The sequence below is a fragment of the Papio anubis genome, chromosome 8 (assembly GCF_008728515.1).
Source record: "Papio anubis isolate 15944 chromosome 8, Panubis1.0, whole genome shotgun sequence".
Lineage (NCBI taxonomy): Eukaryota > Metazoa > Chordata > Mammalia > Primates > Cercopithecidae > Papio > Papio anubis.
In genome coordinates this window covers 65,801,962-65,829,358 of record NC_044983.1, presented here as the reverse complement: position 1 = coordinate 65,829,358, position 27,397 = coordinate 65,801,962, and the positions used below count along the sequence as shown (strand labels likewise).

Here is a 27,397-nt window from a genome sequence, read left to right as displayed (position 1 = left end):
AAAAACCGAAGACAGCTCTACTCATTTCTTTAAGACAGTACAAGCTCTCAGCTACTCATGAGAAAGATGTATTATGTAATTGGAACCCTGTTAATGTCTTGTCTAGTAAATGCAATTTCAATACAGTAGTAGTCAAATTTAAACACACCCCCTCTGTAAAACCAGACATCTTAATGAGTTGCCTGAAAAACATTCCTCTTGGTCCAACACTGTACGTGTTCAGTCTTGTCCATAATTGCAGATGATTTCAACAAAGTATTATCTATCCTTAAAATATAGCCTGTTCTTTTAAAGCGAAGAGGCCATTTCATTTTTAAAAATTAATAACAATTTGCTAAGTTATTTTTCTTTTTATCTTACATTTCTTTCTTTTCTCATTATACAGAGAGCAGAATGTGTGTGTGATGAATCCGGATCTGACTGGACAAACGATGGGGAAGCCATTGAATCCAATTAGCTCTAGCAGCCCTGCCCATCAGGCCCTGTGCAGTGGGAACCCAGGTCAGGACATGACCCTCAGTAGCAATATAAATTTTCCCATAAATGGCCCAAAGGAACAAATGGGCATGCCCATGGGCAGGTTTGGTGGTTCTGGGGGAATGAACCATGTGTCAGGCATGCAAGCAACCACTCCTCAGGGTAGTAACTATGCACTCAAAATGAACAGCCCCTCACAAAGCAGCCCTGGCATGAATCCAGGACAGCCCACCTCCATGCTTTCACCAAGGCATCGCATGAGCCCTGGAGTGGCTGGCAGCCCTCGAATCCCACCCAGTCAGTTTTCCCCTGCAGGAAGCTTGCATTCCCCTGTGGGAGTTTGCAGCAGCACAGGAAATAGCCATAGTTATACCAACAGCTCCCTCAATGCACTTCAGGCCCTCAGCGAGGGGCATGGGGTCTCATTAGGGTCATCGCTGGCTTCACCAGACCTAAAAATGGGCAATTTGCAAAACTCCCCAGTTAATATGAATCCTCCCCCACTCAGCAAGATGGGAAGCTTGGACTCAAAAGACTGTTTTGGACTTTATGGGGAGCCCTCTGAAGGTACAACTGGACAAGCAGAGAGCAGCTGCCATCCTGGAGAGCAAAAGGAAACAAATGACCCCAACCTGCCCCCGACCGTGAGCGGCGAGAGAGCCGACGGGCAGAGCAGACTGCACGACAGCAAAGGGCAGACCAAACTCCTGCAGCTGCTGACCACCAAATCTGATCAGATGGAGCCCTCGCCCTTAGCCAGCTCTTTGTCGGACACAAACAAAGACTCCACAGGTAGCTTGCCTGGTTCTGGGTCAACACATGGAACCTCGCTCAAGGAGAAGCATAAAATTTTGCACAGACTGTTGCAGGACAGCAGTTCCCCTGTGGACTTGGCCAAGTTAACAGCAGAAGCCACAGGCAAAGACCTGAGCCAGGAGTCCAGCAGCACAGCTCCTGGATCAGAAGTGACTATTAAACAGGAACCGGTGAGCCCCAAGAAGAAAGAGAATGCACTACTTCGCTATTTGCTAGATAAAGATGATACTAAAGATATTGGTTTACCAGAAATAACCCCCAAACTTGAGCGTCTGGACAGTAAGACAGATCCTGCCAGTAACACAAAATTAATAGCAATGAAAACTGAGAAGGAGGAGATGAGCTTTGAGCCTGGTGACCAGGTAAGTTTTATCATGTCTTCTCGCAGGTGTACTAATCTGTATCCATCAAGGATTTTCTCCATAGGGGCATTTTGAAGTCTCAGGTGATTGGATAAAAATAAGCTTTCTCCTTTGTTCTTCTTACCTTGAAACTCTCACTGAAGCTGTGTGTTTCAACTACTCTCCTAGCAAAGAGTGAAATTGTTATAGAACATGGGTGGGCAGGCCTTTTTTTGTAAGGACCAAATGGTGAGTATTTTAGGCTTTGCAGGCCATATAGTCTCTGTCAAAACCATTCAACTCCACCATTGTAGTGCAAAAGCAACCACAGACACTGTGTAAACAAACTTGAATATGACTTTGCTCCGATAAAGCATTGCTTATAGACACTGAAATTTGAATTTCATGCAATTATCATGTGTCACAAAATATTAAAAAGTTTTTTCAACCATTAAAAAATGTAAATTCATTCTTAGCTCATACAAAAACAGGATTTAGCCCACAGGCTGGTGGTAGTTTGCTAGCCTCTGTTATAGATGCTGCCTGAATTGGAGATAATCACTTCCTTGAAACTGGGCTTTGTCAGAACAGACTTAATTGAATTATTTCTTATTTACCTTTCTCTCTTTATAAGATCAGAGTTTAACTGGTTTTGAAACCCAATGAAGGTCATTATACTTCTCTTTATTCTTAACTAAACTTCTGATTAATGCAAAAGAATTTCTTAGACCACTGGTATAAAAAATATTTAAGAGGGAAAGGGATAGTAGAAAGGAGAGAGAAAGGTTGAATTGACATTAGTACATCTGAGCCATGTTATGTAAATTCAAAACTAGAATAATAGGCTACATTATGTGCTCTTCTTGTCTGAAAAATAAATTCCCTGAAAAAAATCCAAGATACCTTAAGTGATATTCAAAATAATTCTTATTTATACTTGACAAATTAGAATTGTATATATTTATGGTATACAACATGTTATTTTGGAATACGTATCCTGGAGTGGCTAGCTCAAGCTAATTAACAAGTACATTACTTCACACACTTTTTGGAGTACAAACGCTTAAAATCTATTAGTGATTTTCAGGCATATAATACATCATTACTAACTGTAGCCACAGTGTTGTACAGTAGATCTCTTGAACTTATTCTTCCTGACTAACTGAAATTTGTATCCTTTGATCAACATCTCCTCAACCTTCCACCCCAAATCATTCTTGATAATCCTCTAAGGAGATAATTACATCACAGAGAAAAAGTAAGCTATTATTTTTCTTTATTAAAAAACAAAAACAGACTGGGTGAAGTGGCTCATGCCTCTAATCCCAACACTTTGGGAGGCCAAGGTGGAGGACTGCTTGAGGACAGGAGTTCAAGACCAGCCTGGGCAGCATGATGAAACCCCATCTCTAGAAAACATGAAAAATTAGCTAGATGTGGTGGCATGCACCTGTAGTCTCAGCTACTTAGGAGACTGAGGCTGCTTGAGCCCAGGAGTTGGAGGCTACAGTGAGCTATGATTGCACCACTGCACTCCAGCCTAGGCAATAGATTGAGACCCTGTCTCAAGAAATAAAAACCCATTTAAAGAAAACATGGGTTATTAACAGCCACAGTGACTTGGCATGAGACATTTCCTGGGGAATCAATGATCCAAGACTTCACCCTAGCCATCACTTTCCTGTAGTCCCTGAATATGCCCTGTACTTCTTATCTGTTCTTGAGTCGTGATTGGTTAAAAAGTGAAGAAGCCAAGAGGCCTTCCTTCTTTAAATGGCTCAAGTTTTGTCCTTGAAATTTGTTTTGCAAGAGGATATTTCATTTGTCAGTGTCTTCAATGGATGGAGAGAGGAAAAGTACACCCCTTGCTGTACCCTGGAGCTCTGCTGAGTCGGTAGAGCTAACCCAGAGGCAGGTCTGGGGTTGAGAGCCATCGTCAGGGATGCCGAGGCCACACTTGCTCTTTTAGCTGGGCTCCATCTAGGCTTCTAAGCACTTGGCTTCCTTATTTCTTTCACTTTGATGTCTTGACAGCTGCTACCATTCCTAAAGGTCAGATATAATTTTTCAAACCTTCATGTCCTTCACAAGGGAGGCAGAGCCAAATTACATAAACATCTTGGGTGATTAATCCTTAAACTTAAATGTTAGTGCAAGGTTCTATTAGCAAGCTATTCCATAACGCTGTAAAATCATCAAATGGGGAAACCGGTGTCTCAGCAGAAGATTAATAGCAATGTCTTGAATAAAGTGAAATGTAAAACCATATTAACACCTGTAAGTGTTTTAATCTTTTGAGGTTTACTAGATTAGGATCTACACAGCTAGTGGCAGTCCAGAGTGGCAGGCACAGACAGTGGCACTCCGGTCTCTTGACATATGCTGGAGGGCGAGATGGTCTCCCTTAGTGTCTAATGTGGCCAGGCCTTCCCTCTGTAAACAATTTATTTCTATCCCAGGCCTGATCTGAGGCCCCAGGGACTTAGAGGGTCAAGGAAAGGGGCCACTTTTTGGTATTTCTATATTTATTTATGTGATTGCACTAACTTCAAACAAAAAACTGACAAAAGAGGACTTTTTTAAAAAGTCCTTGAGTCACTTGCAGTTTCAGATTATTATTTAGGAGAAATGTTTTTCTGATAAAAATTATCTCACCTAGGAAACAGAAAGTCCAGAGTGTAATCACAAATCTGTCACTTTGGGTGAATCAAAAAGCAGTGTGCACAGGCACACATGCACGTGCACACAGAGGCACATATAGTAAGTATATTTTTCTTAATGAAATCCAGTCGCTGGTCTCGTCCTCCCTTTACTCTCATGTAAAACTCCACCAGAAGTACTGCTTTGGAGCAATTTTAACATCAAAAACATTGCAGCTTGAAAAGTTACCACAGGAAATGTGCATTACCTATATTTAGATCAAAGTTAGAATGACTGACTTTAAGAAAAAAACAATGATTCTTTCACCTCTTGCTCACCTTCACTATTTCCAAATACAGGTTAATTACATCTCCTATTGATTGCTGTACAAACTTATTGAAGACTTCTTCCACTTCACTTGAATACAAAAAGTTATTTAGTGAGATAAAACAAACTATTAGTGAGGCTGAATTGCACAGTTAACTGTCTTGTTATTTTGATTCAGAAAAGAGCCATTGATTGAGTGTGTGTTTAACCTATTACTAACTTATTAAGGACAGGAAGTACTTCGATGGTGCTATTATACCCAAAATAGCATTTTTTACCAGGCAGAGTGGTTAAACAACATTTGTTTCTACAGCATTTCCTAACCAACAGGAAACAGTAACAGAAAAATTTCCAGTATGTTTACAGACTTTTTAAGTTACATGCTTATTTACACAGTGGAACATGGTTGATATTTAATCCAATGATACTACTGGGTCCTTTCTAATGCTGCTGAGACACGTATGATAAGGTTTGGAAATAGTCTAAAAGGAATTTCTTCTTGGCATTTGACTCCATTAGAAAGGCAACCATATTTTAAACTGATAGTATCCTGAAAATTTCTCTCCAGATGTGGTAGAATTGTATTACCGTTTCTTAACAACTTTGTGTTAGGCAAGTACAGTAAAATTATGCTTTTTATTTAAAATATTTTGAAAAGATGCTTTGTAATTTATTAGAATACTGATGTTGTTTAAATGCATGTGCTTTTTATATTTCCTGCAGAGAACAAGTTGATTTGACATGAAAAAATCCTAAAACCAGAAAAATGAAAAATTAAAGAAATCAAGTCTGATTTTCATTTTGTAGAACTTTTATAAAAATCTTTCTGACTCATTTTCTGCCTGAAATAGTTTAAACTAACAACTCAAATTGATGTGGCTAATTTGAGCATTCAAATAGATGCCTAAGCAAAACTTTAAAGTATCTTGGCAAAGCATTTTAAAGGAAGGCATTAATCTTTTTGTCTTGTAAAGAAATTGTGCCTAACAAAGTGGATAGAGACTAGAAGAACTTTGATGAGAATTAAAGCCTACAAAAATTGAGGGGAGAAAATTTTTTAACAGAAACTTCATGTAATCAGATTTATTCCTTCCAAAACTTAAGTGAATACAGAAAAAAATTCTGTAGTCATCAGATGTTATTGTTAACCTGAGGGGTATAGATATTCTGAACTTTATCTCCTTGAAGAAGAGCATGTAAAGTGAACTTCTGGCAACATTAAATGTGTACTCCATAAATTGACAAGGAATAAACACAGGCAAAGTAATATTATCTCTAGTGGGGAAAACTTCATAATGCATTTTTCAGATGCTAAGCTTGAATAAATTCCAATAGTGTTCATAGTTAAAAGCCTTCATAGAACTAGTTCCTTTTGATACTAAGAAGATCCTGAATGGCTTTCTTAAGAAAAGTGTATTTAGGCCGGGCGTGATGGCTCACACCTGTAATCCCAACACTTTTGGGAAGCCAAGGCAGGCAGGCCACCTGAGGTTGGCAATTCAAGACCAGCCTGGCCAACATGATGAAACCCTGTTTCTACTAAAAATACAAAAATCAGCCAGTTGTGGTGGTGCACACCTGTAGTTCCAGCTGTTGGGGAGGCTGAGGCAGGAGAATTGCTTGAACCTGGGAGGCGGAGGTTGCAGTAAGCCTAGATTACATCACTGCACTCCAGCCTGGGTGACAGAGTGAGACCTTATCTCAAAAAAAAAAAAAAAAAGGAAAAGTGTGAGTCTAGACTGTTCTTAATATATATTGTCAAAAGTTTCTTTTACATATGTCTGGGATTTGACGCAAATATAAATGTATCCATTGAGAAGTAACATACTTTACTTTTGTTTACATGGATCTATTTATTTTGGATATTTCTCTTAAAAGTAATCTGCAGAGCTTTCTCAAGAGGCAACTTACCACTTATAGCCGACCTCCCTCACCCCCACACACGGAGCTTCTACCTTTTAAAATTGCTCGACACAGGGCAGCATTGTAGTAGGGAAACTGGGTTTCATAGAGCAGATATAACCTCAGTTTGTTAGAGCCTTTTTCTGATCTACATGACAAGTATAAGGAAATTTATCACACATTTTTATGAAACATTTTCTGAAAAAGTAATGGAAATTATAGGAATTCCTATGAAAAAATTACTGATTTGGGGAAGATTTTTTAAATTATATGTTAATATGATTAAAAGAATTCATCGTGTTGACTCAGTGCCCATTACTTAGTTCCAGGCGCTGTCCTTGGAGGGCAATACATGTTTATACTGAGAGTATCAGTTTATACCTTATGCATTCAGCAAAACATGATAAAGAAGATTACAGTGGAGTCAGCTTTACACATGTATTCGAAACATAAAGTCAGTTTTATGTTCCTGGAAGAACAGATGGTTATTAAATGGTTATTTCAGTAGTAGGAGCAGTTTTGCCCACCACTGAACTCAATGAATACATGCCGTAGTGGAGTGATCATGAGGTGGGTGACATGACTTTGCTGGGTTTTGGTTCCCTTGTGGCTCTAATAGTATGAACATGTACCTATGGGCTTTTAAAATGCAGCATGGCCCCTACATAAACTACTTCACTTAGGACTCAGCCAAAGAAATAGTAATTTGCTGCTGCTCTAGAGGAAACTATTGCCGTTGGAGGAGACAGTCAGTGTGGTGCCTTCTTACAGAGCTTTAAGGATCATTTGGCCTGTCTGTGACTGTCTATATTTTAGGATGCTAACTTTGAAACCCAGCTAACTAATAACTAATTCCCCTGTATTTGATACCTCCCTCTTTTGTTAGAATTGAGTGGCTAAACTAACTAAAAAATGGTCTTATAATTGCTCTAATAATGCGTTAGGAAAATGGATCTCCCAGTTATTGCTAAGCTAGTTGTCTCTGAGAAGAATAAAATAAAATGTCACTTCATTCTGTTCTTCCTAACTTGAGAAATAAATCCAATCAAAAAACATCTATTATGGATGTTACATTTGCTGCAAGTTGCAGAAATCTTAGCATATCCAACCTCTGCATGGGGAAGAATTGTATGTAAGATAAAAATGTAAGCCATCCTGCTTTAAGTGTAACTCATTATCAGATGTACGCTATGTATTTCATTTGATTTGCCAGTGTAGGTGAAAGGAATAGTTGTGGTCAAGGATTCAAAGTCCAATGACTGAGGAAACTAACTTCTGTTTTCCACCTGCACGTCAAGAAAAATCGTTCATACTACTTTCTGCACTAGAAAGCAATCCTAGCATGCACTATCTGATTTTAAATATCTGCCACATAGATTGGTTATATTTAAAAGAATATCTGTAAAATCTAGAATAAATTCCAGTTTAGCTTCATAGAAGAAAAGTATTAAGTGTGAAATAGTGTGATACTTAGCTTATGTTAATGCTTGAATTTTGGTTTTTTTAATGGAAGAGAAACCTTGAAAACATTTTTTATGACTTCTGTAGATAGGCACAGTGGCTCTCACCTGTAATCCCAGCACTTTGGGAAGCTGAGGCGGGGGAATTACTTGAGCTCAGAGACCATCCTGGGCAACAAAATGAGACCCCCATCTCTAAAAAAAAAAAAAAAAAAAAACCAAAAAATTAGCCAGACATGGTGGTGCATGCCTGTGGTCCCAGCTGCTAAAGAGGCTAAGGTGGCAGGATCACTTAAGCCCAGGAGATCAAGGCTATGAGGATGAATGTTTGTGCTGCTGCATGCCAGTCTGGGTGACAGAGCAAGACCCTTTCTCAGAAAAAAAAAAAAAAAACAAAAAAAAATCATAGCTTCTGTATAATTAGACTAATAGTGCTGTCTTTGGGGGCAACCAGTTTTTATCCTGCTTCCCTACCTTTGTCACCTAACCTGGCAAATGACTGGGAAAGCCATTGTCATCCAAAATTGAAAGTCCAAACAGAAAAAAAGGACCACTTAAATTGAAAAGGCAGTGCTTAGTTCATGGTTACTTCAAGCTTACTTTGCTTCTCTCTCCCCACCCCTGTGTTCTTTTAAAGATTTTAAAAAAAAAGAAAATCCTGAAAGGAAATGACCATTTATTAAATACTGATTGGGTGCAAATTTGCATTACATTATATGCCAGTTTTTTTCCCTTTTGTTGTTGTTATTTCTTAGGGAGTTTTGACGATAAAACCTAGACCTGGACCGTAAGTCATAGTCTATTCATAATTAATTGGAAATCTACATTCTCATAATTAATTGAATGATAAGCATAAAATAGAGGAGAATTTATAAATTGCCAATGAATTACAATGCTGAACGAGAGCTTTCTTTCTAATTCAGCCATCTCTTTTTATAGATGAGGAAATTGAGGACCAAAAGATTAAATTACTTGTCCTTTGGTAACTTAATTTTTTAAAAGATGATCAATTATATGTTAAGCCTGAGGTATGCATGAATCTACCTATTTTATTTGGCTGTGGTGCCTTATGGCAGTTAGGTCAATGATTGCAAATGGGCTTGTGGTATCTACTCTAAAGAGTAGATAAACTCTTCTGTTTGTCAACTACAGCCTGGCAGTGAGCTGGACAACTTGGAGGAGATTTTGGATGATTTGCAGAATAGTCAATTACCACAGCTTTTCCCAGACACGAGGCCAGGCGCCCCTGCTGGATCAGTTGACAAGCAAGCCATCATCAATGACCTCATGCAACTCACAGCTGAAAACAGCCCTGTCACACCTGTTGGAGCCCAGAAAACAGCACTGAGAATTTCACAGAGCAGTGAGTATGAGAAATGACTGGTTATGCCAAGAAATTTCCATATAATCACTATCAAAAACAGGGATTATTGAAGTCTGATGCAACCAGCTTAGTCACTTTAAGGTTTTTGTGATTAAATAGCACCATCTACTGTCTTGGTCTTTTGAAACAGTATTCAAAATGGATCCTCCTGAGCATGGTTTTCTCACATTCTCTTGTGGGTTAATTTAATCAGCACTGGACAGGGAGACTGACCTACATTGATGAAGTTCTTCAACTAATTGTCATATTTCCCTTCATTTCAGTGACTACCTTCAGACACGGAGTTTATCCTGGATTTTATGTGTTTAATAGACAATGAAATACTGAAATATAGAACATTTGGGAGCTATGCTGACTTTTTTAGGGATAATACACTATTTTAAAATATTCTACTCTCCCAAACTGCTCAGCTGGAAGTAACAAAAAATAAATTTGAAAAAAAATAATAAAATACTCTACTCAAAGTATTTATTATACATGAAAGGGCTACACACATTAAAAATCTTGCCCTATCTTAGGCATCTTCATATAAACATCACTTGACGTGGAACTTTATGTTTCTAAACGTATTCTAAGTTAAATTGTCTGTTTAGAAAAAACATCTTTTATCTTTTCATTTTAAAGTTTTGTAAGCTTAAGGTAAACTCGTTATTTACTGTGAACACTCAGTTTACAAACTTGATTAATACCTGAAGTTGTCTGATAGTTTTGAATGGAAGAAAGTATCTGTTATGTAGCAAGGCCATAATTTATGAAAGATAGATAACCTCTTCAGTGTTAAATTGGCAAAACAATGATTTTTGCTTTTCAGATACAATTTGAGCCAATACCTGGCATTTGTTCTCAGATCAAAAATGGCAACCATCAGTCAAATCATAGAACGTCTTTAATTACTAGGTCTTTTCTCAAGTGATTTCTAACCATTCTGAAATAGGAAAAATGAAAGATGAGTTTGGGCTGGGCATGGTTGCAGGCGCCTGTAATCCCAGTTGCTCGGGAGGCTGAGGCAGGAGAATTGGTTGAACCCAGGAGGTGGAGGTTGCAGCGGTCTGAGATTGTGCCACTGTACTCCAGCCTGGGGGACAGAGCAAGACTCCATCTCAAAAACACACACACACACACACACACACACACACAAGAAAGATTTGCATGTGACTTCTCAAACCTCACTCTTTCTTAGGCAATGGAGAGTTAATTGTGGATCATGGGAGATCATGAAGTCAAAGAGTTGAGAACTGGGTAAGAAACACTAGACAGGCTGGGCACGGTTGCACACGCTTGTAATCCCAGCTCTTGGGGAGGTTGAGGCAGGTGGATCACCTGAGGTCAGGAGTTCGAGACCAGCCTGGCCAACATGGTGAAACCCTATCTCTACTAGAAATACAAAAAATTTGCTGGGCATGATGGTGGGCGCCTATAATCCCAGCTACTCGGGAGGCTGAGGCAGGAGAATTGCTTGAACCCAGAAGTTGGAGGTTGCAGTGAGCTAAGATCATGCCATTACACTCCAGCCTGGACAACCAGAGCGAAACTCAGTCTCAAAAAAAAAAGAAACACACTAGGCAGTCTATGCTTATTAGCCCTAGGGGAGGTAATGAAGGACTATGTAGAATTCACCGTTTCTCTTCTTTCTGTAGCTCCTGATGGTATTTAAATTATTGATGGCAACCTGATAACCAAACCTGAGGAAGTCATGATTAAGCATGCACATAATTTCCATTCTCAGCCCTAATTTTTAAAAATATTTTATTTTTGTCATTGATGGTTAAGAATTTTTTCTTTTAAATATGCTATTTCAGACTGTTTATATAATTCAGGAAAAATAAAGTACTTGATATTATGTAATAAGTTGCTATAATTTGTAATATCTTAGTATTTTAAATTTAATAATGTTAACAAATTATAGGTTGTCAACGTGATGCTGGTCTAGTCCTTAGTACACAATAAATTCTTGTCAACTAGCTATAAAAATCGTATCAAATCCAAATGTGTCTAGAATTTAAAGAAGCTGTACTTTGAAAAGTAAGCAGGGCCCTACAGTTTTAATTTAATACTGCTTTAGGCAACAGAGTTCACACTTAAATTTTTAAACTTCTAATGAGAGTAGCCACTTTTAATCTAATTCTAATCCTAGGAAAGCCCAGTTAAGAAGTGATACTCTAATATCCAAACCACATATGTATAGGTTTGGTGATGTATGTAAGAGATGTTTATAGCTTCATAGCTGTGAGAAAGCAGTACTCCTAAGTTTGAATATTATAACACGAAAAAAATTGGTTTAATTAGCAAATACAGTTATATATTTGAAATTACTATTGGGAGCCAGACATGGTGGCTCATGCCTGTAATCCCAGCACTTTGGGAGGCCAAGGCAGGAGGATCACTTGAGGCAAGAAGTTTGAGACCACCTTAGGCAATATAGTGTGACACTGTCTCTACAAAACAATTTTAAAATTAGCCAGGCCTGGTGGTACTTACCTGTAGTCCTAGCTACTCAGAAGGCTGAGGCAAGAAGATCTCTTAAACCCAGGAGTTAAAAGCTGTAGTTAACTACGACTGTGCTGCTACACTCCAGCTGGGGCAACAGAGCAAGACTGTGTATTTAAAAAAAGAAAAAAAAAAAACAAAAAACGGCCGGGCACAGTAGCTCAGGCCTGTAATCCCAGCACTTTGGGAGGCGGAAGCAGGCGGGTCACAAGGTCAAGAGATCGAGAACATCCCGGCCAACATGGTGAAACCGCGTCTCTACTAAAAATACAAAAATTAGATGGGCGTGGTGGTGTGACTATAGTCCCAGCTAGGCGGGCGGCTAAGGCAAGAGAATCATTTGAACCCTAGAGGCAGCGGTTGCAGTGAGCCGAGATCGCGCCACTGCACTCAAGTCTCGTGACAGAGCAAGACTCCGTCTCAAAAAAAAAAAAAAAAAAAAAAATTAGCCAAGCGTGGTAGTGCACACCTGTAATCCAGCTACTCGGGAGGCTGAGGCAGGAGAATCTCTTCAACCTGGGAGGTGGAGGTTGTACTGAGCCGAGATTGCGCCATTGCACTCCAGCTTGGGCAAGGAGAGCAAAACTCTGTCTCAGAATGAATGAATGAGATGAGATGAGATGAGATGAATGAATATTACTATTGGTGAGGAAGATATATGGTAAATAATATATATGTGTTTGTTTTGTTTTGTTTTGTTTTGCAAGATCGTCAAGAATTAGAGACCGGTTGATTAGATCACACATCTATGCTTTGGGGTGCTGCATGTGTTTTTTGTCTGTGATTTTGTCTTTTGTCTAGGTAGTTGGTCTCTGACGTGCATACCTTTGTCATTTTACAGACATTGTCCCTAAACACTACTGTTAATATTATTTTCCATTATCCTATATTAACCTTCAATTTTCATTTGTTTTCTCCTTAGCTTTTAATAACCCACGACCAGGGCAACTGGGCAGGTTATTGCCAAACCAGAATTTACCACTTGACATCACATTGCAAAGCCCAACTGGTGCTGGACCTTTCCCACCAATCAGAAACAGTAGTCCCTACTCAGTGATACCTCAGCCAGGAATGATGGGTAATCAAGGGATGATAGGAAATCAAGGAAATTTAGGGAACAATAGCACAGGTAAGGGCTCAAATGCACTGTTACTTTATTGGTGGGTTATTTAATGGTATATGTATCCACATTAAACTAGTAGAATTTTTCAAGTGAACTTTTTATGTTAGAAAACATCTGAAAGTGAGAAAATTCTACAGATTTTCACTGTGAGAATGGCATATGGGAAAGCCTTTCCAGTGAGCTAACCATTTAATTCTGTGATTGTTACTTTTATGAGGTTTCCAACCATTAATCCTATAGCTGAGACTTATTTCACTTCTATCCCAGTTACTGTTCTAGGCATTGCAGGGTATATATAAAATTATTCCAGGGATAATTTACTGATACCCCCAAAACTTCTTATGGATTGATTATTTGTGTTTGGAGAATTTCAGAATAAGAGCTTAAAATTCAACCAACCTTTTGTACTTCTAGGTGATAAAATTCTTATTCCAAAAAGTACTAATTAAAAATAAAGAACTTTAAACAGTAATATGCCTGGCCTAATAGCTTTCAGATATGGTCCCTGGCTCCCTTTTGAAGATGTAGGAAGTTGCTTGTGATCAGGTATGGGCATTGATCTGCTCTAATTTCAGGTGTCCGGCAATTTGCGTAGGCACATTTCCTAGGTAATAGTCACTATCTCAGTGGCCATTATATTCCCAAGCTTACATCCAGTTCAGATTGGAAGTCGTTGCAGTAGCGTTGATTGCTGTTGCCACCACATCCACATCCTGTACCCTGTAACATATTTTTATTATGGATATAGCAGGATGCTGGGTTTTCTAATGCAGAGCTGCTCACAGTTTATAGCTTTCTTTCTTAGTCTCAATGAGTCACTAGAAACAAAGGCATAGAAAGAAATCTTTTAAGAAGAATTTATAGTGGTAGGTGTTGTAACTCTTGGTATTTTATTTTTAGTCAAGCCTGTATCCCTGTACACATACTGAGTGCCGTTTAGACAGTTAACTGAATAAAGAATTCAATTTAAGGGGAAGACATAGATTTTTAACTTTCTGTTGTTTGTAAGGAATTCATGGGAACTGTGAACTGTGCTGTATTAAGGTAACTTATTCCTTCAACAAATATTTATTGGGTGCCTGCCACGTGTGTCATTCACTGACTGCTTCACTAATTATATAGTCAGTCATATTCATTTCATTAAATATTCAGTAAATAAAGATTAATTTAAAATTTAAGATAAATAAAATATTGATCTATGTAAAGTTCTATAAAAGAAAAAGGAGCCATGACTTACTAAGGCTTACCAGCAAAATACAAGAAGATATGAGTTCTTCTAGGAATCTTCTGCAGGAATTTGAGAATAGGCCTGTATTAAAATCCTAGCAGCTGAGAGAGCACTGGTGTCCAGGCTGTGAAGATCATACAATACCCTCACGCTGTTTAAAAAAACATTGACTGGTCCAGGCATGGTGGCCCACCCCTGTAATCCCAGCACTTTGGGAGGCCGAGGCAGGTGGATGACGAGGTCAGAAGTTCGAGACCATCCTGACAAACATGGTGAAACCTCATCTCTACAAAAGATACAAAAATTAAATGGGCATGGTGGCATGTACCTGTAATCCCAGCTACTCAGGATGCTGAGGCAGGAGAATCGCTTGAACTCAGGGGGCGGAGGTTGTAGTGAGCCAAGATCGCGCCACTGCACTCCAGCCTGGACGACAGAGCGAGAATCCATCTCAAAAAAAAAAACACAGATTGAGAGGGACTTTCCCAGTTATCATTGCAGTACTATTGTTGAATTATGGATCATTCTCTTTTTTGCTTTCTAGACTTTCTATAAACTTGTCATATTATTTAGATAACAGATTTTTTAAAAAATAAAATCCCTTTTTCCCATAATATTTTTCTATAGTTCAAATCTAATTTTAAAATGTTTTTTAAAATATGTGTTAATAGAATACCCTTCTAACTTTTTATTTTAGTTTTGAGACAGAGTCTTACTTTGTCACCCAGGCTGGAGTGCAGTGGCGCAATCACGGCTCAACACAGCCTCAACCTCCCAGACTCAAGTAATCCTCCCGCCTCAGCCTCCCGAGTAACTGGGACTACAGGCATCTGCCACCATGCCCAGCTAATTTTTATATTTTTTATAGAGATGAGGCTTCGCCATGTTGCCCAGGCTGACCTCGAATTCCTGTGCTCAAACAGTCTGCCCACCTCAGCCTCCCTAAGTGCTGGGATTACAGACATGAGCCACCGTGCCTGGCCTCTTAACTTTTTAAAATCTAACTGATGCCTTTCACCCTTAATCATCGTCACAGCACATTCTCATTTCAGAAGTGAAGAAACGCCCACAATGCATGTTCATTTGTTAAATATACCCCATTTTTAGTTGTTTATCGTAATTAAAGAAAATGAAAGCAGCCATATATTTGAAAGCAGTACCTTTATGTATCCATCATTAAACACTTCAAAATGAAGAGACCTCATTTGAAGAGTTCCCCCTTTAGAATATCAAGTCTTAGCAAATGTTTGACCATTATCAGCATCCTGGGGGCCAGGCCAAGACAGCGCAAACACAGTCCTGCTTAGGAGCATTACGCTCTTATGTGTGGTCAGATAACTCTTAACACCTCAAAAAGGAAGGGATTTTTGCAAATCTGTCCTAACCCATTCTAGGTCTGTATAGTCAGGAATACAGTGGATACAAGGCAAGGAACTCCCTTGTCTTGGCTATGAAGAACTACAGTAATTATCAGAAAGATCTATAATTTCTCCATTACTTAGAGGCTACTCTTGGTCAATTTTGAAGTATACCCTGAAGGAGATTTGAGGATAAAGTCTCATGTAGACTTCAAGATATCTTCTATGATTATCATTTATAATGAGAGTATTGATTATCAGTTTTTACCTTGTTCCTCTTAGCCTCTACCTCCCTTTTGGAAAGTAAAGCATTGACGTGTATATCAGCTAATGTGATTCACTTCCTGAGGAAGGAAGTTGGGGTTATCCACACGCCACGGCACCTGTTTCTAAGTACAAATGGGAACAATTTTAACAGCTTTTCTGAACTGTAAAGAGTGGCAAGTCCATGTTATGAAAACTGTGTAGTAATTGCCAATTCTTATTTCTTAGCCAAGGGCCCACATCTGGCCAATGAGAACGTTAGCTATTGGATAAGTGTGAATTACAGAATGATTATTTTGTAGGCTAAGATCATCTGGTGTTCATACATGCTAAATATGTTTTCAGTTACTGCATCTCTCAGTTTTCTTTGGCTTGCATGCAGGAATGATTGGTAGCAGTGCTTCTCGGCCTACCATGCCATCTGGAGAATGGGCACCACAGAGTTCGGCTGTGAGAGTCACCTGTGCTGCTACCACCAGTGCCATGAACCGGCCAGTCCAAGGAGGTATGATTCGGAACCCAGCGGCCAGCATCCCCATGAGGCCCAGCAGCCAGCCTGGCCAAAGACAGACGCTTCAGTCTCAGGTCATGAATATAGGTAAGGCGGCTCTAGTGCTGTTTGCTTTTAACTTTTATGCTCTCTTAGACAAGAGGATCAGCTCCATAAGTTCTTTCAAGACATGCTTCTTATGTGCATTTTAGATAATCCTCCCCTGAAGCTGCCATAAGTGAGATTTTGCTGGAACTCTGTATGGAATCAGAATCTCAAAGGTTATATAAGAGAACCAACTACCTTTGAGATGTTTTATTTTTATTAAATTACCTAATTTCAACTTTGGGGGAGAAGTGAATTATAACGTCACACTATTAATAAAGAAATAGGCAGGGCGCAGTGGCTCACGCTTGTAATCCCAGCACTTTGGGAGGCCAAGGTAGGAGTATCACTTGAGGTCAGTAGTTCGAGACCAGCCTGGCCAACATGGTGAAACCCCATCTCTACTAAAATTACAAAAATTAGCTGGGCGTGGTGGTCGGCACCTGTAATCCCAACTACTCAGAATGCTGAGGCAGGAGAATCACTTGAAGCCAGGAGGTGGAGGGTGCCTTGAGCCAAGATGACACCACTGCAGTCAAGCCTGGGCAACAGAGCAAGACTCCGTCTCAGAAAGAAATAATAATAATAGTTCGGTGGTACAGCAGTGGTTTCTAATGCTGTGTGATCATCAGAACAATATCGGGAACTTAAAATGGAGATTCCTGGGCCACCACCTAGATTGGTAAATCAGACTCTCCCAGGCCCTCACTGAAGGTTACAAGGTCTTACAGAACATCTCACAGAATGTGAGGATTGCTAGAATTCTATTTGGAGACAGTTCACATATTATTAAAATTGATGGTCTGATACATTATATGATACCATTTATATGAAATGTCCAGAATGACAAATCTGTAGAGACAGAAAGTAAAGTAGTGGTTACCTAGGGCCAGGAGTTGAGGGGAGGGGCTCAGGTAGGAAGTGGGGAGTGACTCCTAATGAGTAATGGGTTTCTTTTTGGTGGAATGAAAGTGTTCTGAAGTTGATTGTGATGATGGTTGTATAACTCTGAATATACTAAAACTCATTGTACACTTTAAATAGGTGAATTGTATGTTATATGAATTATCTTTCAATAAAGCTGTTATATTTTAAAAATCAGTGGTCTGTACAACTCATACTTGAGATTATGTCCTTTATCATTGCCATGTTAGCCCTCCTCTTGTACATTAGCATAATTCCAATAAGTTAATGTTTATGTTCTTTTCATATACTTAGATATTGCACAATGAGGAAGAGCTAAATAATTCAAAAAAAGATGCCAGGCACTGTGGGAGGCTGAGGCAGGCAGATCACCTGAGGTCAGGAGTTCAAAACCAGCCTGGCCAACATGGTGAAACCCCATATCTACTAAAAATACAAAAGTTAGCCAGGCGTGGTGGCACACACCTGTAGTCCCAGCTACTTAGGAGGCTGAAGCAGGGGAATTGCTTAAACCCGGGAGGCAGAGGTTGCAGTGAGCTGTGATCACACCAGTACTCCAGCCTGGGCAACAGAGTGAGACTCCTTCTCAAAAAAAAAAAAAAAAAAGATGCCAGGGTTGTTTTGACAAGACAAAGTGTAGAACAAAGTATAGAATTTTCATCCTAATTTGGCATTAGTTTTCTTACCTATTTAATTGTTCAGCATATTTTGGCTTACTGTTTCTTAGAGATGGCATTTACATTGCCTTACTACATTGAATGTACTTAATGAGTGGTTCTCAAACATAAATTTGTATAATTTGACAGCATGAAAAACACTAAAAACCGATTTCTATGCAAAATTAAATGAGAAATTTAAAAATATTTATTGATTAAAAATCATAATAGTACCTTATATCCAGAAATGTAATTTATTCTCAGTCTTCATTGAAGAGCATCTGGCTCTTAAGCTGGAAATACAGGTCTATAAGCTTTATTGTATAGCTGAGTTTCTCTGATTTTTAGTAAATTCCAAAAGCCATGAATTCAACAGAAAATTATCTTTTGGAATGGAATACAGGTCTACAGATAATGATGATAATATAATTTTTTTTTTTTTTTTTTTTTTGAGACGGAGTCTTGCTCAGTCGACTGCCCAGGCTGGAGTGCGGTGGCACGATCTCGGCTCACTGCAAGCTCCGCCTCCCAAGTTCATGCCATTCTCCTGCCTCAGCCTCCCAAGTAGCTGGGACTACAGGCGCCCACCACTACGCCCGGCTAATTTTTTTGTATTTTTAGTAGAGACGGGATTTCACCGGGTTAGCCAGGATGGTCTCGATCTCCTGACCTCGTGATCCACTCGTCTCGGCCTCCCAAAGTGCTGGGATTACAGGCGTGAGCCACTGCGCCCGGCCGATAATATAATTTTTAAAAGCTCATCTCATCCATTGGCTTTAAAGCCTTTCAAAGAACTTCGGAGAAAGAGCATGTGTGGGTTGTCTGGGCCTCCTTTCTGCTCTGTTCTTGCTCTGGTAAGGGAGCCAGCTGAAGTACAGTTAGTCGACGTTCAGGTGCCAGCAGTCTCGACATGCTTCCTAGAAACATGGTCCAGCACCCTGATTCCCAGTCAGGAAGTGTCTGCAAGGCCCAAACTATTTTCATACTAATCCTAAAACACTGTTGCCTTCTTCACTCTTACTATCGCCCAAGCGTATGGTAGAGTTTTCCAGAAATTTTACATGCTATATGATATCACAGCAGGTGAAATGCAAAAACAAGATTTCACTCTATTCCATTAACCCAGGCATTAAAGCTATTTGCAGAAATGTAAAACAATGCCAATAAAAGAATTTTTTTAATTTTGCATTCAAAAATCTTATTTATTCCACTCACTTGGATCTAGAAAAAAATCTTTTATATTAACATATAATTCATTTATTGTGATTTTTAAATGAATCTACATTTCTCAATTTCAATTTCCAATATAGTAAATATCAATAAGATGTAACGCACACGAACAAAAACTTTTTGAGTATTTAGAGTCTTAAATGCTAAAGGTTTAGAACTGCTTGTCTAGATATTCTCTGAAATGGCCTTCATATTTACTGACTTCTATTTCAGAATCAGAATTTTATCTTCTTATTTTCACCTAGTTAATTATTACTGCTTCTGTGTTTTCCCTTTTTCATAAACCAGACATTTCACTTTATATTACATAGCAGAAATAAATGCTTCCTTGATTAAAGATGTAAGATTTTTTTCTTCTCCGTTTCTAGGGCCATCTGAATTAGAGATGAACATGGGGGGACCTCAGTATAGCCAGCAACAAGCTCCTCCAAATCAGACTGCCCCATGGCCTGAAAGCATCCTGCCTATAGACCAAGCATCTTTTGCCAGCCAAAACAGGTGAGTCCTGAGCACCTAGGGTAGCCAGTTATTTTATACCTGTCCAGAAATTAATCTTTTCCTTTTGAGTAGCTGGTGCCTGACCAGTTTTGGTTTATTTGGACTATATTATCTACTACGCAGTGCACGAAGGGGAGGGGTGAATCCAGAAATCAGTATGACCTAGGACATACCTTTAAAGAAGTTACAAATTAGATGGAAAATAAAATATGTATGCTGATAACTGTAATATTGAGGTAGTGTGCAGTATAAAAATCATAAGCCACGTTTCAGAAGATTATCCAACCAGGATGCTTGGAGAAGGCTTCAGAGTCTTGAAGAAAAGGTCTGATTTCAGATGGCAGAGATGACAGGAAGCCAGTTCAGCTGGTAAAAGCTGCACATCACAGACCCAGAGTAAGGACTGCTGTGAGTAGAATTGAGGCATTGGGTGACAGAGGAAGAACCTTAGGCGGGCGGCGTGGCTCATCCCAAACTGGCTGCCAAGGGCAGTGGGAGGCGCGTGCTGTGTAGACAGGGAAGCGCGCCCCAGGTAGATAGCCATTGCTGTTGATCTCGGAACTGCTGTCATACTTGGAGATGGTGGTTTCTCACAGTCCCTCTTGTTCTTTGATTCTGATTTCATGATGTCAGTGAATGGTAGGCTATTTCTAGATATGTTTATTTGATATGTTAGAAACCCACCCATTTCCATGGAAAGTTAAATATAACACAGGACAAATGTATAATAATTAAATCCACCACCTGATAGTTGTTTTTGGATGAAATGTCAAAGATTAATTTTTAGGAAGAACTAGGCCCAAAATTAGGATTTTTAGTGTTGCCCAAATAGGAGGAGAGCGCTGTTAAAACAAAAATGGAGCCGGGCGCGGTGGCTCACACCTGTAATCCCAGCACTTTGGGAGGTTGAGACGGGTAGATCACTTGAGGTTGGGAGTTTGAGACCAGCCTGACCAACATGGAAAAACCCTGTCTCTACTAAAAATACAAAAAATTAGCCAGGTATGGTGGCGCATGCCTGTAATCCCAGATACTCGGGAAGCTGAGACAGGAGAATCACTTGAACCCGGAAGGCAGAGGTTGCAGTGAGCCGAGATCGCACCATTGCACTCCAGCCTGGGCAACAGGAGCGAAACTCCATCTCAAAAAAAAAAAAAAGGAAGCAAGTCCAGAATTATACTTGGTCCAGTAATAGAGTCAGCATGTTAAGTTTGCTGTGCAAGTGTCTGTGACTCAGCACTGCCCTAGCATGTCGTTTCCGTTGCCATCAGTTAGGTTTTTTGCATAAGCACTGTGTGGACAAAACAAAACATTTTCATTACCTTTAAAGTTATTTCAGTTTTTCTAGCCACTCTCACATTTTTATTTTAAATAATTCAGTGTGGAAGAAACTTACGACCAGCTTTATGGTAATCTTATTGTCATAGAAATTCAGAAGTAATGGGTAATAAAAGTTCTAACTATGTCTCTCTTTTGAAATAAAAGAAGAGCAGTGCTTTTTAAAAATCCCCTTTATAAGCATCACAGTTAATGTTTAGGAACAGGCTTTTTAATGTTTGATGAATCCAGCCTTAGTTTATGTACACATTTCAAAAAGATAGTAGTTTAGCCCTTAAATCTGTAACATTCACATATTCATTTATTTATAGCTAATTTCCACTTTTAGTTCCATTATGGGTTTTTTTTTTCCTTCATTCATCTGGTATATAAAAGAGTTCTAGGCCGGGCGCGGTGGCTCAAGCCTGTAATCCCAGCACTTTGGGAGGCCGAGACGGGTGGATCACGAGGTCAGGAGATCGAGACCATCCTGGCTAACCCGGTGAAACCCCGTCTCTACTAAAAAATACAAAAAACTAGCCGGGTGATGTGGCGAGCGCCTGTAGTCCCAGCTACCCGGGAGGCTGAGGCAGGAGAATGGCGTGAACCTGGGAGGCGGAGCTTGCAGTGAGCCGAGATCGTGCTACTGCACTCCAGCCTGGGCGACAGAGCGAGACTCCGTCTCAAAAACAATAAAAATAAAAAAAAATAAAAGAGTTCTTTATAATATAGTCAAAATTTATAGATGACTTTTTAAAGATTTCTGTTGGTTTTATTAAAGGGGTTTTCTCTTGAAATACAATAGCTGTCTTTCATGAAGGACTTCCTTTTGCATTAAGTTCACAATTTTTGTTTTGATACAGAGTCTCACTTTGCTGCCCAGGCTGGAGTGCAGTGGCGTGATCTCGGCTCACTGCAACCTCCACCTCCTGGGTTCAAGTGATTCTTCTGCCTCAGCCTCCCAAGTAGCTGGGATTACAGGCGCCCGGCTAATTTTTGTATTTATGGTAGAGACAGGCTTTTGTCATGTTGGCCAGGCTGGTCTCGAACTCCTGACCTCAGGTAATCCACCTGCCTCAGCCTCCCAAAGTGCTGGGATTACAGGTGTGAGCCACCGTGCCAGGCCTAAGTTCACAATTTTAATTTGATTTTCTCCTGTTTGAAATGTATCTGTAAGTAAGGTTTCTTTTGTTGACTATTTCTCATCATTCAGTAGCTGCTGCTTTTTTGCAGAATTTTGAAAATACTTTTGAAAAGTGAAGAAATGGTAATGCTATGGTTTCTCAAACAGATGCTGAGAATTTGACCTAATTCTCCTTCTTATTCCCATACTTAATGACCTACTAGTCCATAAATAAACATGTAGACTTTAAGGTATGGGATTTCTATTGATATCAGGATCTCTTCTCTGCTTGTTTATTACCTATTATTTTGCACCAGCCTGGGGCCTGTGTTATTTTTCCCTTTATTACTCTGAATTCCATTCTCGTCTTAATATTATATTTATTATATTTATCTGTCAGATACTATCCAGGTTGTAACTATATATAATTGCCCAAAATGTAGGAAAATAATTTCTTCATTGTGTTAGTGGCCATTTATAAAGTTGGGATTGGGAGTCTGGATCAGTATTTTTTTCTGTTAGCAAGCATATTATGACATCTCTAAGGGAAGTGATACCACTCATGATATGCCCAAATTTGTAACACCAAGCCACAAGACAGTATGTATTTCTGAATATAAAAGTGGTTTTTTTTTGGGTTTTTTTTTGTTTTTTTTTTTGTTTTTGAGACGGAGTCTGGCTCTGTAGCCCAGGCTAGAGTGCAGTGGCCGGATCTCAGCTCACTGCAAGCTCCGCCTCCCGGGTTCACTGTATTGTAGCTCAGTCGAATCAGGAACCTTTTGTTTTCATCCACTAGAAACTTACTGCACGTATACTGTGTTTATGTTCAAGCACTGAGCCAAAAAGAGGTAGAGGATGCAATGCTTGCCCCTTGTGAGCATGGTGTGAAGTTGTGTTTTTAACATAAATTGTTAGTATCAATTCAGCATAGCACAGTAAGTGGTTTAATGCTGAGAGGAGAAAGCAGGGCGGTCTGTGAGGAGATGGGTGGCGCCCCAATGGAAAGTAGACCCTCAGCTGGAGAAGCGCATGGGAAGGATGGGGTAAATGACAAGGTCTTGGTTTTCTGGTGGTATGTGTAGCATCTTTTGGAGAAAGATCAGCTGCCCCTGATAGCTGGGGCTCACAGGGAAGGCATGAACATTAAGTTTCGGAAGGTTAGGTGTTATCAAAGGCATGTGTCCTTGAATTCTACCACCACTACCACCGCATTCCAGGGGCATTTTCCTGGGAGAGCTGAAGAACCACATAAGAATTCTGAGGAGGGCCTGTTTGCTCAGTAAAGTGTGCTTTGGGAATGGGAACCTGAGAGCATCGTATTAGAATCAGAGATATCATGCAAGCAGGAAAGTTGTTGGCAAAGTGTCCTGAGAGTCCCAGCTTGTGTTGAAGAGGGCCTTGACCAAAATGGGACAGCCTGGATGCACTGTTTTAACTTTTTAATCTCTGCAGTCATTTGGGGTTTTTTTAATTGAAAAAGAAAAGCATGTAACAAAAAGTGATTTTATGATGTAGGAAATTGTTTAAATTCAAATGATTGTTTTAGTTGTTTGTTAACACGCATTTGGCTGTATTGCTGGTCTGTCAGGGTGGAGTGGTCTTACAAAGGCACGAGACAGTGCCTGCCTCCTTCTGACAGTGGGTTTCCGCCAGATGTGAGGCTGGAAAGTCTCCTTGTGCCACCTGCATGCATTAGATTTCACACGAGCCTGCCATCACTGAATACATTTGGGATGGGAGGGTTGCATATGAATGCAGCTTCCAAAGAAACAAGTTGAAAATGACAAAATCTAGGCAAAGAAAATCCTTTAATGCCTAACTTAACTAGTATTTTTAGGAAATGAGGTCGCTGCCTAAGAGAATTTGGTAAATAGCTGACATTACTCTTGACTAACTTGAACTGTTTCATGGAACTCCTGCCACATTCATGTTTGTTGGCCTCTCCTCATTGAGGAATCTCCTTCCCTCTTTGCTATCATGGCAGACAGTTCAGTGGTTTCTCCCTCTCCTGACTGCTTTTCTGCATCTGCTTCTTCCTCCCCCTCCCTAAGTGTAGCAGTAGTGGAGCAGTCTGATCACGTTTGGTTTAAAGAAAGTTCTAGGAGAGTGTGGGCTGTAGAGAAGCAGGAGGAAAGAGTCAGCAAGCTCCCAGCATGTGTGACTTTGTGAAGCCCAGTAGTGACAAGAAAGGGGCAGGAGTGGGAAGAGCACCTGCCTCTCAGGGGTCTGGGTGGGTCCCTTAGAAATACAAGGAGCTCCTGCAGCCAGGAAGTCAGGGAAGCAGGTGAGGAGTGGCCTCCAGGGACCCTCAGCTGGACAATTTCCAAGTTACTAGAGGTGAGTAGACAGAATACGTTGTTATTAATGCATTCCTTTATGACCATTTGAAATTAATTATTGGTTTCAGTGCTAGTACTTCAGTGTTTCAGGATTCTAAGCCAAAATAGCATATTAGAGCATTTAAAAACCACATGGCATATTGAACTGTGTTAATAGGTAACTTCATTTCTTGATAAGTTTATTCTCACTTGCTTAAGAATGAGTTTGCTCATCTATAAACTTTTTGTTTGTTTTTTAATCTATAAAAGTTTATTTTCTCCAAAACATCATGTAGTGACTCTAAGAGTACAAAATAGACTTTTGGTAAAGTACAAATACCATTTTCCATTTTAGTATTCAGGCAACTCAGAAGCTCTTTTTTAAAAGCCTCCTCTAGGCTAGATGTGGTGGCTCACGCCTGTTATCCCAACACTTGGGAGGCCAAGGTGGGAGGATTGCTTGAGTCCAGGAGTTCAAGACCAGCCTGGGCAATGTAGCAAGACCCCGTCTCTACAAAAAATTTATAAAAATTAGCCAAGCTTGGTGGCACACATCACATCTGTAGTCCCAGCTACTCAGGAGGCTGAGGTAGAAGGATTCCTTTAGCCCAGGAGTTCAAGGATGTAGTGTGCAATAATTGTGCCTGTGAAAAGCTACTGCACTCCAGCCTGGGCAACATCATGAAACCCTGTCTACCAGAAAAAAAAAATGCAGCAGCCAGTTGTGGTGGCATACACCTATAGTCCTAGCTACTCAGGAGGGTGAGGCCAGAGGATCACTTGAGCCCAGTGAGCCATGGTGGCATCACTACACACACTCACACACACACACACACACACCCCTCCTCTACTCTGACAGTTAATTTAAATGTATAGGAGTTGTATGTACCATGTAATCTAGAGTTTAGTGTTCTGATTTTATCACCAATTATCTTAATATAATAACAAATATAATTTGCATGTTCATGATCCACTTTCCTTATGTACCTAATGCAGGAAGGCTAACAGATACGCTTCTTGAGGGTTTTAATGTTTTCAGGCCAGGTGTGGTAACCCACACCTGTTATCCCAGCACTTAGGGAGACCGAAGTGGGTGGATCGCTTGAGCTCAGGAGTTCGAGACCAGCCTGAGTAACATGGCGAAACACCATCTCTACAAAAAATACAAAAAATTAGCCAGGCGTGGTGGTGCGTGCCTGTAGTCCCAGCTACTTGGATGCTGAAGTGGGAGGATCACCTAAGCCCGGGAGGTCGAGGCTGCAGTAAGCCATGATCATACCACTGCACTCCAGCCTGGGCAATGAAGTGAGACCCTGTCTCAGAGAAAAATACATGTTTTCAAGGCCTGCTTGTGCATGACTAAGAAATTTCCTATCAGCCCAGCCAAATTTAATCTAGCTGCAGCTGAGTTCAAGAAAATTAATGCAGCTCTGATGCCTCTAGTTCTCTGTCTCTCCCAAGTGGGTCATCACAGCTTCCTGTAGAGTAAGAATCTTAAGTCAATCAGTGACTCCTACTAAAGTGCAGAAAAGTCCTTTGGTTGCTTCAATGCCAAGTAAGTATTTACATGCTTGAGCAGTCAGTGTAGGTTGGTGAGCCCTGGACTTGCACAGATCCATGTGGACCTCACCTCACCAAGCCTCAGCTTTGCAAGCCGTGAAGTGAGACCAATAGAAATAAAAATCATACCTTAAATGTCTAGATTTGTGTCTGGCCTGTATTGGGCACTGAATAAAGTGTATCGAATATTTCAGGCTATCCTTTCGTTCTGTTGAGTTGGTACGGTAGTTTGTTGCAACGACCCTGGAAGTCAATTGATACTTTCACCTTTGGATAAAAAATTTGTTCTCTAATCAACTAGCTTTTCCACTGGCCCAAGATAACATTTCTATCTTTACAGGCAGCCATTTGGCAGTTCTCCAGATGACTTGCTGTGTCCACATCCTGCAGCTGAGTCTCCGAGTGATGAGGGAGCTCTTCTGGACCAGCTCTATCTGGCCTTGCGGAATTTTGATGGCCTGGAGGAGATTGACAGAGCCTTGGGAATACCTGAACTGGTCAGCCAGGTATGCGCAGAAGGGCAGCAGGTGGGGGCCAAGCGTTCTCATGGGCACAGAGGTGTCCGTTTGCTGTTTACAGTTACTCCACAGTCTGCTTTTTGGAATATACTGTTTTTTTACCTCAAAACAGGCTGGCCCTGTAAACTTTTGCCTGAGAATGGAGAGCACTGAGAATGAGCTTTGCATACAGTTCAAGTTAGCAGAAAGACACAAACTCAATTCCAGTTCACCTGGTGTCCATCCTTGCTGATAGGGAAGGACACACAAGATACAGAGAAACCACAAACAGCACATTGCTGCCTTGTGACCTAGGACGCTTCCCCCTGGGCTTCCAGCTGGTGTGAGTGTCTGTAGTCGTGACCACTGCATTCATTTCACACCTGTGGGCCAGTGATAGGAAGCTGTTTGTGCTAAAAGAATACTTTCCACATACACAAGTTAGCAGAAGTCATTTTACAGGTAGCTGCAACTCTTTCATCATTTTTACCTTTAAAAATGGTGGGCTCAACCTTTCACTTATGGTTGAGTCCAGGAGTTCAAGGATGTACTGTGCAATGATTGTCCCTGTGAAAAGCTACTACACTCCAGCCTGGGCAACATAATGAAACCCTGTCTCTACCAAAAAAATAAAATGTAGCAACCAGTTGTGGTGGCACACACCTATAGTCCTAGCTACAGTTCCTTTCACTTATGGTTTAGCCCACCATAATTTTGGGGATATTTAAGCGCAAATGGGAATATAAAAAAGTTAACTAATCTTAGTGAGCTTATTTAGCTTTCTTCTTCCAAGTAATTAGTTGATTACTATAAAAAAGTAAGTCCCTGCTTTTAGAGTACCTGATAGCAATGATATAATAAATAACCTAACA

At 40.1% G+C, this 27,397-nt stretch overlaps 1 protein-coding gene across 17 annotated transcripts in view; it reads left to right on the top strand.

Moving 5' to 3' along the window:
- NCOA2 (nuclear receptor coactivator 2) overlaps window positions 1-27,397 on the top strand; it is a 296,372-nt gene that overhangs the window by 247,560 nt on the left and 21,415 nt on the right. For 15 of the 17 annotated variants that reach the window (XM_003902848.5, XM_031669621.1, XM_009213172.4 and 12 more), the window contains 6 exons: window positions 386-1,655; window positions 9,116-9,326; window positions 12,757-12,963; window positions 16,190-16,405; window positions 19,581-19,710; window positions 26,369-26,534. In XM_003902848.5, coding sequence (XP_003902897.1) covers window positions 386-1,655; window positions 9,116-9,326; window positions 12,757-12,963; window positions 16,190-16,405; window positions 19,581-19,710; window positions 26,369-26,534 — 2,200 coding nt within the window. The remainder of the gene's footprint in view (window positions 1-385; window positions 1,656-9,115; window positions 9,327-12,756; window positions 12,964-16,189; window positions 16,406-19,580; window positions 19,711-26,368; window positions 26,535-27,397) is intronic. The other 2 variants (XM_009213185.3, XM_017962086.3) reach the window with 1 other exon arrangement.